This window comes from Cyanistes caeruleus, chromosome 13 (assembly GCF_971803275.1).
Source record: "Cyanistes caeruleus chromosome 13, bCyaCae1.hap1.1, whole genome shotgun sequence".
NCBI classification, from domain to species: domain Eukaryota; kingdom Metazoa; phylum Chordata; class Aves; order Passeriformes; family Paridae; genus Cyanistes; species Cyanistes caeruleus.
The window spans coordinates 2,486,327-2,500,709 of NC_141713.1; the positions used below are offsets into that span (position 1 = coordinate 2,486,327).

The 14,383-nt window shown below is 47.6% G+C and overlaps 1 protein-coding gene across 1 annotated transcript in view; it reads left to right on the top strand.

The window, feature by feature from the left end:
* IGDCC3 (immunoglobulin superfamily DCC subclass member 3) overlaps positions 1–14,383 on the top strand; it is a 96,189-nt gene that overhangs the window by 1,097 nt on the left and 80,709 nt on the right. Inside the window, exon 2 of the mRNA XM_086848789.1 lies at positions 9,183–9,488. Coding sequence (XP_086704915.1) covers positions 9,183–9,488 — 306 coding nt within the window. The remainder of the gene's footprint in view (positions 1–9,182; positions 9,489–14,383) is intronic.

The window sequence follows — 14,383 nt, forward strand, 5'->3', positions numbered from 1 at the left end:
ACCCGTGCCCGGATTGTAAGAGCCGCCGGGATCGTCACCGCAGAGGGAGCGGGAGGCAGCGCCCGACGGACGCGTCGCGTTCGTCAGCAAAGGCGATAGCGACAGAAAAGAGATGTTGGGAGACAAGTTGCAAGGATGAGGGCGAGTAACTTCAGACCTACGAGTGTATTGTGCTCTCCTGTAACTCCGGCTCTGTCCACATTGGTAACGCAGTCCACCGGATTAGGGCCGGACTACAAAACATCAAAGAGAGCTTTCCCTGGACCTACTGCGCACATGTCCTGCTGATAAATGGCAGTGATTTTCTTCTGCTGGTGATGCTACTTAAGCATGGGTCTAATCTGAGAAAGATGCTGTTCTGCAGCAAAGTACCCGTGTGCATCCTGTTCTAGTCTCTTAAAAATCTTCTAGATAAGGAAAAGTAGGAACTGAACAACCTGAGCCTAGTGGAAGGTGTCCCTGCCCATGTCGGGGGTGGCGGGCTTGGGACGAAATGGTCTTTAAAGTCTCTTGCAACCCAAACCATTCTGTGTTTATTCTATGAATTATTTTTTAAAAGCCCTGTGAGCATCCCGGCATGGTCAGAGGGAGAAAAGTGTGTGTTAGATTTATCAAAAATTAGCTGCTAGGGTGTTTAGGAAGCAAGGCTGTGGGTTAGTCGTATCATAAATCTCACCACGTGGTTTGTAGCAACCGCGCGAGGAGGAGAAGCCAGCGTAACTATCGGAAAATAGAAGTGATCTGTGAAGTGGATGTAATGAAGCAGGTCTTGTTATTATGTTAAGATTCCTGAGTAGAACAATGAGGATGGTATAAAAAGAGTGGGTTTTTTTTGTTTGGTTTGTTTTGTTTTTTGATGGAGGAAAGGAAAAGAAGTGAATACTTGAAAGCAGAACTTTAGCAACTTGAGTTTGTGTCTAGGTTATCGCCTGCTGCTGTCCAAATTGCCCTGTGTGTTTGTTTATGCTGCGCTTAGGCGGGTCAGTGGCTCCTGACTTTGGGATGTGTTTTGCTGGCCCCGCTGAGGAGTGTTTGGCTACACTTTCAAAGTTTTTTGGTTCTGACGGTTCTGTCCCCCCTTCGGTGGATTTCTGCGCTCAAGACGTGGTTAACAGCTAGGTAGCGTGTTTGTGCGCTCTGCTGAGTTTAATAAACCCTCCCGCGTCGGTGTCAATCAGCGCCGGAGCAGCCCCGCCGTGGGGACGGATGCTGTGCCGGAACAGAGCCGCGCTGTGCGGGACACGATGCTCCACTCCCAGCCCTGTGGTTTTCAAACTCCCCAAAATGCTGCTCTGGCGGCTGTGAACCTGGCACTGGGAGCTGCTGGTCAGCGTGCGGGAGTGGGCTCAGCAGTGAGGCAGTATTTTCTTTTTTTTTTTTTTTTTAATTTCCTGGAGCTCTTTGTTCTGGGTGGTGGACAGCTTTTGTCTGTTATTGCTGAGCCCGGCATTCAAAGGCAGGCATAGGATACGAGAGGCTCCCCGGGTCTGCTCAGTAACAGCCTTGGAATTAAACATCGTCATTTATGTTTAAGTAGGCTTAACTTCTAAATTATTGAAGCTATAAGCTTTCACTAATTTCTGCTCTGTATGGCTTTGTTGTCTTTTTTCAGACGCAAAAAAAGGATTGCTTTCTACTAAATTAGTGTAATACCCTGTCTTTTTTCTTAATATACATAGAGAGTATCAGGTATCATTTCCCCAGTAACGCTCAGAGACTCAGTATGAAATTCAAGCCCACATTTGGGCTTCGTCTCTCTCGGGGGCTCAACAGGAGAATCTCAGGACGTGGTTTTCCCCCATGGAGGCAGCAGGCAGCCCATGGAATGGGGCAGGCGTCTCACAGCCGTATCAGCGTGCACCACCTTTGGGAGCTGTGCTCAGGGTGTGAGTGTGCAGCCACCCGTGCCTGTGGCGCTCAGGTCCCTGCTGAGGCCATTGTGGTGCCAAAAGTAAACTTTGGAAGTGTATAAAGCAAGATGAGAGAGGGGGCAACAGACAGGTTGCTCCCCTTCTGATCTGCCCTGCCAACCCTTGCAAAGGGAGTTAGAAATACTCAGCTAGTGTAATTGCACCTCTTCTTGTGACCTGTCAGTCACTGGCACAGACCAAGTTCCTATGATCACTTAGTAGCTGGCAGAGGGTTCTGGGGGAGAGGATCTGGGCTGAGAGTCCCAGATCCAGGATTACAGCCTGGTTCCCCACTCCTCTCCATCCTGTCCAATCCCAGTTTTGGCCCACGTGTTGTCAGCCTGGCATGGGCCAGCATGAGCTGCAAAACTGCTCTCATTTTATTTGTGCAAACCAGAAAGTCTCTCCCCCTCTTTCTGTCTGCCTGAACTTTTTTATTTATGATTTTCTTATATCTCAAGGGTCCTATGACACAGCTTGTGAAGTGCCAAGCAGTGACCCCATGCAATGCCAGCCCCTTGCTTCACAGACCCTTAGACTCTGCTCCAAAGCCATGGGATGAGCAGACCATGCACTTTATTTTGTGGCCTGCAGCAGATCTGGGACAGATGATACTTTTTTCTCTGTCCTTCCCCCCCCCCCCCCCGCCCCCCCCCCCCATTATTTTGTACTTTGCACTCCTAGGCTTCTGGCCCATGATATTGTCCTTTTATTTAACTAACAAAACAATGCAAGAATCTCTCTCTGCAGATGAAGAATTCCCACATCAATCAATCAAGTAACATTAGTCAGAAACAGGAACAGTCCATTCAAAATTACTTTGGAATCACAAACTTATTTGAACTTTAGTGGAGCTTTTAGTTTTACAGAGTTTAGAAACTAATAAATTATGTAGCAGGGCTCATGAAAATCTACCCGAGTCTGCTTATCCCAAAGAATATCCAACATTTTGGTTTTGCAAGAAAATAAAAATAATTGTTTACACATGTTCAGGAGTCATTGGCAAGCATATAAAGCTGATGGTTAAGGAGGCAAACATGTCAATAATTGCAGTTTAAGAGACGAGAGAGGCAAATAGGCGAGTGCATGAGGAAAGCACAGAGCACCCTGATCTGGCCTTGCTATTATATCAGATGTCACTGTTGTATCGCACCCTCCACTCGAGAGCAGCCCAGTCACTTAACAACCCAGACCTGCTCTGTGCTGGTAATTTAAAACCAGAGTTTCAGAGCAGAATCAAGGATTTGCTGCCTGTTTTTTTTTGTTGTTCTTGCACATGAGATTGTGTTGATGAAGCTGATGGCAAGTCAGGGGATGTGGGTCATGGTGAATGGTTCTGCTGAGCTGTGAAGGTGCTTTTGCAAAAGGGTCATTGCTGCTGAAACCTGAGAGAACGTGGAAAGAGAGAGAAGAGCTCGCGTTTCAAGGCGCTGGTTTTGGAGCGAGCAGGGATCCGTGCAGTGCTCGGCTCCTTCAGAAGAACAAGGAGATGTTTTCCTCCATCCTGAATTTCAGCGTGGGGACGTGATAAGGCAAAGGGGGTGGCGGGGAGGAGAGAGCGCTGGGTTTGCTTTGACTCCCCTGGATACAATTAAGAGTTTCAAAGTTTGTCACATGCACACTAACTTCTCCGGCAGAAAGATCTCCCCTTTCCTTTCATGCCGTCCCTGCGTGCCAGAACTCAAGCTGAAATTTAAGGGCTTGATGGCGAGGCTGTGCTGGCTGGTGGGGTTTGGCACTGTGATGCCAAGGTGCCCGTGGCTCTTTTGGCAGCCTTGTGCCATCATGCCAGCCACCATCTCTGATCCACGGGCACTATCACTCACTGAGTGACCGGTCCATTTCCTGCTGGGTCTGTGCAAGGGCCCGGCTGTGGGGACAGCCACATCCCTGATTCTTTCCTGCAGGGTCCCTGACTGAACTGGCTGTTCTCTCTTCTCTGTTAGAGCACCTTGGGAGCTGAAGCCTGGGGAACCCTGGCTCTGGCACAGCATTTCCCATCCTGGCTGTGCCTTTGCTCTCTGCTTGTGCGTGGTTGTTTCCTGCTCTGTGTTCGTGTCGCTGATGCCCTCTGCAGTGAGGCTGTGATCTGGTCAGGGCTGTGAAATACGTGGGGAATGCAAATAACAGTGCATCCAACGCTCGGCTTGCTGCCATGCTCTCGGGATGCCTCGCTGTGGATGGAGCTACTGTGGGTAATTAGCTCAGGAAAGGTCTTTGCCCTTTCCAGCTATACCAACAGGTTTTATCCTGCCTTCTTTAGAGATGGGAGAGCCCACAAGGATTCAGAGCTTGTCCTAGAAAGGCTCTTTGTGCTGTGAATGCTTCCAGCTTCCACAACACTTCCACAGTGTTCAAGAAGCAACCTCCTGGGATTTGCTCAGTCTCAAACATCTGAAAATTATTTGGGGCAACTTCTTTGGCTCTTCAGGCTCTTTGCCTTCCTCAGCTAAAATCTGTGTCCCCAGTGAGGGCAGCGATGCTGGGTGTTTTAGGTCTCTCTGTCAGGTGGCTGAGAGGTTGTGTTATCCCTGTCAGAGACCTGCAATTGCTTAATGAGTGGATGTGGTTTATGCTCCCTGATGGAAAAATCGCTTTATATAACCTCCTGTCCAAAAGGAAAGGGAATAAAAAATTCTGAGCTAGTAAACTTTACTGCCAGCAAGATGTGGGGCCTGTTACAGCCTATTCTCCTCTTCTTTAAATGTAAATTTTCTGGATGCCCTAAAGAGCCAATTTGCACTTTACTGCAGTGCAATGCTTTTCTCCTTAGGGTCTGGGTCAGGCTCAAGGAGATTTAAGAGGGCACCAGCTGGATTTTTAGGCTGCCAATTTCATCAGCCTGAAGCTTGTTATAATCTGTTGGAGAACATCTTTCAGGTCCATATATCTCTTCCTTCCATATCCTCCCATTTGCAGAAGGATTTGAATGAAAAACAACCCACCACTGGAAAAACAGGAGCTATTTTTCATGTGCATGGCCCAACCTGCATCCAGGTTTTTTGTCCAGATACTCACCTATAAAATCACACTCTAAAATCCTCTGATCTTGTCCATCATCTTTTGGCTTTATTGGAGCAGGACTGGAGTGGTTATCCTTGGTGGTGATTATGCTGCTGATTCAGGCTATGTTATGCTGGGAATGAACACAGTAAATCAGAAGGGGGCAAATTTGTGCTGATGTGAGGCAATCTGCAGGTGGATGTTGTGCTGTTGGTGTGATGAGGAAGGAGCTGGTGCTACCTCGGTCTCCCCAGCAGTGCTCCCAATGCTGCTGCACCAGGAAAAGCGGGGTGGACCCAATATCTCCATTTGCTCCCACAATATCTCGCTTTGCCACAAGCTCAGAGCGGGCCGTTGGCAGCTTATTTCATCCCTCTGTGATTAATGTTCCCTGTCTAGAACAGGAGTAATAATACAGGCTTCATCTGTCGGGACTGTGTGCTCCCAGGGCAGAGATGGCCCTGCTGGCTGCAGGTCTGGACAGGGTCCAGGAGGATGAGCCAGGATGTGACTGAGGTCCTTGGCGATGGATGTCACCGCTAATTAGAGCGGTGAGATTAGTCACTGAAGCACAGGAGGGAAAGCCAAAATCGTGTTTCCCAAATGGAAAAGGACAATACAGGGGTGTAAGCAAGTTCTTTTGAGGCCCTGAATGTGAATCACAGTGTCAAGTAAAAAATAATTAAACTTATTTTTCTTTTAAATGTACTTCAAAGTGTCTTTTAAGCTTCCCATTAATTCGAAGTTCTTTCTCTCAGTGCTAAATAAATCTCTTGGTTCAAAAGCACAAGTGCTAATTGGTTTCTCTGAGTATGCCTGTCTGCTTGATCAATAGGGGAAGTAGTTTTTGTTAAATATTTGCACATATAGTCACATATTATATTGCTCAGGGAGATGGTAAATGTTTCACAAAAGGAGACTTGTAGAATGAGGATTCCAGTAATTTTCTTGTGGCCTTTATGTCAGAGCTAATCACGCTTCCTCTCTCCGTCCCTTTGCAGAAAACAAGGCAGTTTTCCCTCGCACGCTGCCGGCGTCGAGACAAGCGGGCTGTTCAGCTGCCTGCCTGACACCCTGGCTCCAACTGCAAACTCGAGCTGCCACGAGCAGAGTTGTACAGTTCCTGCCTCAAGCAGGGAGTGGCTGTGAGCCATGCTGCCTCACAGTCCGTTTTGGGAGGTACCTGGGATGTTGTGTGAGATTAGCGGGGTTTGGATACACAGCCAGCTGTTGGAGAGGGATGGGGCTTTCAGACTCCCTGAGTGAATGTGCACAGCCTCAGCAGTTTCCTTGCTATCTCTCAATTAATTGCACTTTTACTATTTCCATGTGCCTTTTGAGTGTCGTTTACTTCTAACTTGGCAGCATCGTTTCCGTGCCTCACTGCTAACTGCAATCAGTTCTTTATGCTGATGGAATGGGTCCCTCTCTCCCACTGTTGCCTCCTTATCCTGTCTGTGCTCTCCCTCTGGCTCCTCTGAGCTGACCTCTAGAGCAAACACCAGGAACCTTCTTGTCCCACCATGGAGATTCCTCTGGGAGTGTCTGTCCCTTTGTCTCTCGTCCTGAGCATCTCGGGAAAAGAGGAATCTGGGTTCAAAGGCTGCCTTTGAGACAGGTGAGAGACAGAGCTTGGCTTCTCCCAGATCCCCAGGTGGGGTGAACTAGCTTCTCCCCATGCCTGTGGTTAGTTGGTCACCCTGAAACTCCAGGAAGGAGGCAGCAGGATTTCTTCAAGGTCTAATAAGCATCCCATAAGAAAAACCTGAGTTGAGTTGGAATTTGGATGCTTCTGGACACTGCAAGGTGTCTTCAGGTTACAAACCAGTTACACAGTGTCACACCTCAAGGCACAGTCCTGCTCTTGAGTGCAGCCCAAGGAGACCCCAGGACCAGTGTCTGTCCCCACTCCTGCAAGTGTCTGAGGACCCCAGTCCTAATTTACCAGCGTCATCACTTCTGCAGTTTGAGCAGCCTGGAGTGAGCATGCAGACCGAATGTTTATGGAGGCAAACATGATTATCTCCAATCACAGGCCTTAATGATGGTTGTTATAATGACAGCAATTGTAGGAAGGGCATGTAATTATGTTGATTCTTCCTTTTATTGTACATATAATAATAAGCTGTTTTATCTAAGAGTACAGGGGTGCTGGGGGAAGATGGGGCATTTATTTAATTACGGATTTTTTTCTGATTGTGCGTTAGGCTAAATCCTGAAATCTTCAATCTTTCTGGAGTCAGAAGTCCCTCTTGGCTCAGTATCAGGATGCGAGGGTTCTTATCCTACCTAACTCACCAGAGCACCCACGCAGGGAATGGGGCCCCAGCATGGTGTTGAGACTCTGGCCACTTTGCAGAAAAATGCAGAGCATTCATCTAATTCCTTAATTTTCACCAAAAAAAAGTAATTGATGGTTTTGTGCTGGCTGCAGTCTGACTTGCTGAGAGGACCCCAGGGCTATCTCATAAAAAAGGAGTCACAGTGAGCGATAGATCATTGAGATGGCTGCAGCTAGCCTGACATTTTAAGACTTAATGGGTTAATAAAGTGTGTGTTTTAGGTGCCTGTCACTAAGTGGGGTTTGTCCATTCCTTGCACACACTCATACCTTGTTGGCAGTACCTTTGGCCTGGCCCTGCAGTACCACTGCTTTGTCTGCTCTGTCCATCTGCCTCGGCTCAGGTTGCACTCAATGTTTATCCCCCGTAATCCAATTTAAGTTGCTGTAGAAATCAGTGGGGATTTACAGAAAGAAAGAAAAAAATCTCACTGGGTTTGCAGAGCAGAAAAGACAGACTTTTTTTTCTTCTCTTTCTTTAGTGTAATTGCCTCTTCTCATCTCTGTTATTCTTACCGTGCATTAACAGTCTGCCCTCCACCCTGTTTTTGAGCCTGATGTGGGGGGATTCTGTCCTTGGTGGGGTCTCTATGAGGGACAGGCATTACAAAGCTTGTGCTGTGACTAGTGTTTGCCAAGAGATATTGCTTGTGTGCATCCCAGTTCTGTAAGCATCTGTGAAGCTGAGCCTGTGAAAGAGGAAAGAAGCTGTATCACAGGTTGGGAAACCATCCCTTGAAGGGCCAATGCACAAGTTAGAAAGGCTTTCTCTGTATTTGGATGAAACTGTAGTTTTCTTATTCTGATGGAATTTCTTCACTACTTCTCTTCTTTAAAAAAACCCACTTCACCTCCATCCCTGCATTTACAGCCTTCAAATATCTATGTAATTCCTGTTTCTTGGTCTCTTTTTGTCTTTCATGTCTGCATATATTTTGGCCAATCTTTAAGCAATAGTTCTATTTCTGTCATCTTCTGTAGTGTCTGATCATGACTGTAGGGCAAATTATACCCTCAAAAGGTGTGCTGTGACCAAGTGAAGCATAACATGCCAAAGACACAGCATTCTGTTAGCAAAAAAAGTAAATTAGGACATATCTGTGTGATGGGAAGTGAGGGTTTGCCTATTGTTGGTACAAATTCTGCAATAACTTATCTCTCGTGGACATCGTTTAGCGTAATTGCTTTGCAAGAAACCTTTTGTGTGGCTGAGCCGGAACATTGTGCATTTGTATTTCGGTGCTTAACTTGCTCTTCATTAAGGGCTGAATAGCACCATGCTTTGCCTGTTACAGCATGAGAGAGACCAAAGTGACAGAAGGGCACGGTGTTGCGTGCGAGAGGCAAACAGCCTCCTGCTCTGCCAAGCGGGAGAAGTGTCGGGAAGATGCCGGTGGCAATATGGTCTGAATCGGGAGCTGCTGATCTCCCCTTCACCCCCGCCGGCTGTGCTGCAAACGGGCCTGGGGCATGGCACAGCCCCTCTGCCTGGTTATGTGGGGAGAGGAATGGCTTTCCAGCACTGGTGTGCACTTCTGCTCCTGGGCTGGGAATGGCTGACGCCCTATGATTGTGCATAGTTTTAATTGTCTAATGCTGCACACCTGCAATGGGAGGGAGGTGAAGAGGCAATCTTCAGGGGAGCATGGAGTGGAGCTAGGGTTTGGCAAGGTGCTGAAGGGGTGTGCCTGCGTGTCCCCTTCACTGGAGCCTCCAAAGGCAGCCTTGAAGGACTTTGCCTGTGGTTGTGCTTTAAGAAATTGCACCCCGAAGTTCAGAGAGTAAAGTCTTGGGAGGAAAAGCGTCTCCATGGGTTTTGGGAATCTCTGAAACACTTTGCTACTTTGTAGCACTTCCAAAATGTTTCCATCATCCCCTGTTTCCTGTCTGGACATGGTGCTGACTCTGCCCTACTCTCTTTGATTTAGATTTTGGTCGTTCCTCCGAGCTGGCATTTGTTGTGGAGCCCAGTGATGACATCGTTGTGCAGGAGCAACCCTTGATCCTCTACTGCCAGGTGGAGGGCATCCAGCCCATCACCATCACGTGGCGGAAGAATGGCGTGATGATCGTGGACAGTGAGAACGCCTTTATGTTGGCCAACGGGTCTCTCTACGTCTCCCGCTTCCAGAGGGTCCGGGGAGATGGGTCCTCGGATGAAGGCGAGTACGACTGCATGGCACAGAACCACTACGGGCTGGTGGTGAGCCGGAAGGCAAAGATTCAGGCAGCGAGTAAGTACAGGCACTGTCCCACCCCCTCCTCACAGGGCTACCCCACAAACGGCACTGGCTTTGTTGGGAAGCAGGAGGGCAGCGTGGTGGGTGCTGGGTTTTCATGGAGGGGGGATTAAAGAGAGGGAAGAGAGGAAAAACCCTGGAGCTGGTGTTGAAATCTGGCTGGCATCTTATCTGTGTAGCTGCCCAATTGTGAAAGGAGAGCTCATCAGCTTTCTTGGGTAGAAAACTAAAAACTACTTTCTAACAGCAAATTCTCTGTGTTGGAGTTGTAAGTTACATTAAAATCATGTGGTGAAGTAGTCTGTGGTTTGTGTATCTCCTGCAGTGAGTTTGGACACCTCTTTGCTGTGCAGCACAGCTGGGCTCTGCTTGGCAAGCAGCACTTCCCAAACCATAGGCAGAGACCTCCTGAAGGTCATGGTATCTTTCATTTTGTTATTTAATGCTGGCAGTGTAGAGGCAGCAAGGTCTTATTTACTACCCGACGTGGCAGTGCCTTTGGGGGCAAGGCTAACAACACCAGACAGATTGTCTGATGGGGGAGCCTGGAGGAGGAGAGAGATGAAAATGCCAGTGAGGGAATGAAATTTAAAGGTGGGGGAGGAAGAATTCCAGGGCAGGCTGTGACTCCAGCTCTGCACGCTCCCTGACATTAGCCTGCTGCTTTGCCCTGACCAGAGCGGTTGGTTCTGTTGGATCCCCTGGTTCTCCCTTGTCACCTCTGGTTGCAGGTTGGTCTTTGTCCCAGGACTGATGGCAGAGCTGGGGGGTGCATGGTGGCTTCTGTCCCTGTTGTGTTGTTGGCCTGCTTTTCCCACAGACTGTCTGGGGACTCTGGGAGTGCAGCCACTGATCCTTTTTGCATTCAGCCAGAAGTTGCTGCTGGATGTAGTTTCTGTGTGAGTGTGAGGACGGGTATGGCTGCAAGACCTGACATAGCACTGGTTTGTTAAGTTTTGCTGAAGGGTTCTTCAGCTTGTCTGGGAGACAGTTACTGCTCTTCTTTCTGTGCAAGCCACTAACGAATGGTTCCATTGCAATTGCAAATATTTTTTTGGTGATTTTTTGATACAAAGCAGGAAAAGTCTAAGGCAAGGTCTGGGGCTGAGGTCTTGTCTGCATTTCCCAAACTGGGGGGCCTTTTGGAACGCTGCCGCCTGCTCCCTGCAGTGCCAGGGCCGGCTGGCAGCCCACCAAGGGAACACTCCAGCCCTCGTGTATAACAATTCCCGAGTGCATGAAGTGGCCATCTGCAAACCTAGCTTTTCAGGAGTGTAAGAAGTGACATTGTCCAGGAGCCAAGGGCTTTGGGGCCATGCCAGATTAGCAGCTGGATCTCAAACTTGTCAGTCTTGTGGTGCTAAACCTTGGAGCACTTTTGGTGAATGGCTCTGGCATTTATGAGCTGGAAGCCGACTCATGCACGAGCACAATGCCAAACTTCTTGGACCTGTAAACTGGAGACATGAGAGCCAGAGGAATTACCTTTGAGATTGTGGATTGTCAATAAACACTGTTATCTTGGCTTCTGCATCAATATGTATGTGATGTGCTGTGTGTCCCCTGAATAGCATTTCCTTTTGTAGCCGTAGTTTCACATGAATCAAAATGAAAAAGGGATCGTGTTGAAAATGCTCTGGGCTCAATTCTGGCTTCAGGCTTGGTTTGTTGCCAGCCCTGAGAAGAGGTCTGGGTGAAACCAGCATAAATACAGGGCCCCCCTGGCCTTGATGCCACAGGTGTCTGCAGATAATGGGAATAGAACATGATGTTGTGGGCAAATGTAACCTGCTGCTCAGGGCAAGCTCCCCCGCTGTGCCTGAGCCGCAGGAACACACACTTGCACTTAGGACTCTGTTTAATCGCTGATGAAATCTCCTGAGAATGAATCACAGTTGTACCCTGAGCCCCCAAGTCTCAGGGTGGTTACACACAAGAGATAGTGATTTTCCTTGCTCCAAGTCCCAATCAGCAAGTCAAAGGAGAAGGGTAATTATCCCCATTTTAGGGACCTTTGCATTGAAGGAATGGGTGCTGGCAGCCTGGAAGGGAAAAAAACCCAAGTGCTAAGCAGACCTTTGCGGAGCTGAGTAAATACTGCCGGTGGGTAAAACCTCATCCCAGTGCTGATCTCTTCTTCCCTCTGAGCCTGACATCTGAACACAAAAGCAAAGGAGAAATAAAAACCTTTCACAAACAAAAATCTTGAAAGTTGATCAAGGCCGTGCTACTGAGGAATAAAAGAGATCTGACAGAGCGGAGCCCCTCGAGAGCTCTGTTGCACTTTTCGCTGTCTTCAAAGGCAGGCTGTTAGTCTCGTATCACTGTTACAGACCCTGGCTTTGTATTATTGCTTGGAATATAATCTTCTTGGCTCAGAGGAATGTACATATTTGCATTCAGGAAATGTGGGCTGGATATCATATTTTTATGTTTCAAATTTACTTCAACACTTGGCATTGAGTAAAATTTAACTGGAAGAATATGCTGCTCTCAGCCGCTGCGCGTGCGGCCCTGATGGGCTCAAGGTGCTGGCAATTTCCTCACCAAGCGGGTGCATCTTAAACCCTTCCTCCTAAAAATTAACTCATTAAATTTATTTCATTAAACCTGGGGTTTCTGTATTTTGCCATTATTAATCCAAGATACTCAGTGGAAGGAGGCAGACCTTGGCTGGTTTGTGGACTGGCTGGTCAGGCAGCAAAAACATTGGTAATATTTTTGAAGTGAAACTTTCTTTTAAAAAAGCAGAAGTGTGCAAGAAGCCTATGTGTGACTGAGCTGAGTGGGGAGGCCCTCAGCATTTCTATCCTCTGCCTAACACCCCGGCTGGAATTCTTTCAGTTGCTGTTTCTGTCTGTTCAAACCCTGGTGTGTTAGTTTAAAAGGTTGTGGAATGCAACATGTTTTTATAATCTCAACAGGTTATTGAATACAGATCTTTTCTGTCTCCCAGTGACAGTTTCATAGTTTTGCATGACTCCGAGCTGTCTTAATTAAAATCAGTTTCATAGTCAGTGTTCTCTGGAGGCACCACTTGGCCGTGTTTTCACAGGTCTCTGAGGAGCTGGAGTTCTCCTGTGCAGCCAGAAGCTGAACATGCTTTGGCTCTCTGTGGCTGAAGGTACCTTCTGAGCAATTGTAACATCCACAGTCCACTCCTCAGGAGGGTGGCCTCTCCAGAATGCAGCCACCTTTCTTCTCATCACCACTCTTTGCTTAACTTGGCCTCATTTGCTCTGATCGTGTCATCTCGTGGCATTTCCAGCCTTTTTTGCCAATGCTGTAATTTGATGGACCTGGCTCCACATCATCATAAATCACAGCCCAGCCAGTGGAGTAAGACCCATTGATTATATCACTCAATAACAAGCAGTTACCACTAATTGGAAATCACCATCAAACTGGGTATCGAGTCGGGCTCTGCACGTATCCAGCCTGAGAGTAGCAATTTTCCCTGTTTGATCTGATGCTTTAGAAGAAAAAAAAAAAAAAAAATAAAAAAAGGAAAGAGGGGAATTAAGTCAATGGTGCAATTTAGAGCCAAAGTGATTTCTTGAAGTTTGGTGAATTGGACCTGCCCAGTATTTGAAGTACTGTAGGACCTGATAATAACTCTGGACAGATCTGAGCTTGTAAAGACATTTTCTTCACTATGTCTTGCTGCAGGGTGGACTGGTTTGTAGTTAAGCATAGCAGCACACATCCCTGTGCCCTTCTCTTCTTCCTGACCCCCTTTCGTTCTGCATCCTATCCCAAATTCTACTCCTCCATCCCACTGTGTGTGGCTGTCCATGGCACTTACCCTGCCAGCAGGAGGGCAGGATTGATAGCCTGGGCAAGGCAGATGTTGTGACTCCTCTCTGCATTGATCCCTGCAGACAGCAGCAGCAACTCCCCTTGCCCAGCCTGGGGACAAGCATGCTGTCCCCACAAATACATTGGCCACTGTGACCTCGAGGCCAAAGGTTCTTCAGGTCATCAGCAAGACAGAGAAGTGGGGAGGGCTGGTGCAAACTTGCAAGTTGGTTTCCCTAATAAGTTGTGTGGCTAGGGGAGGGGATAGGGAATCACAGGGATTTTAAAGCAGCAAAGATCTTCCCATCGTTTCAGCTCCTCTGCACAGAATATATTCAGGGTTTAACCTGCAGCCCCCTTTCCAGGCTCTGGGGTGGTGGGAAGAGCTGCTGAGCCCAAATAATGGCAGCATTTATAAGAGTGTAGAGACAAGAAGGAAGTCTAAAAGGATTAGGGAGAGACAAAGGGGGCTGATTATTTTATGGGTCACAATACAAGGCATTAGAGTGAGATCACAAAGGGATGTAATTACAAAAGAAGGCCATACTGGGGGGGATCAAACCAGGATTAGAGTGGGAAATGTTTTTACACAGTTTTGTTCCACTCATTATGAAGTTAGCATTTTAAATTAAGGCTTAAATAAGGTGGCACCAAAGTTGTCACCAAGGTATTTCCTGGGCAATGCCACTGTTTGGATGAAGATTGAGAGTCTCAGCTCAAAACGTCAAGGCAGACCTTCAACACGTGGGTTTGCTGTTTGTTTCTCTTGTGCTTGTACAATATTGGTGTTGTCAGCAGAATCCTACCTATGGCTTGTGCTTAGGACAAGTTAACTTGTTTTTGCAGTTGGAGGTGGGATACTTTTGTGACTCCTTGTTTTACTGGTGCAGAATGTGCTGAAGGTAAAGGTCTGCCCTGGTGTCAGTTACAGCTCTGGAGGCATCTTCCTTTTACTCCCAGGAATTTTTTTGCTAATGGTCATTTGAATTTTATTGCAGTTTAACTCTTGGTGTTACGTGCCAAGTTTCCTTCATCCATAAATGAGATTTTTTTGCCCCATGATGTGCCTCTGCTCGTATTTATTGCCCTTT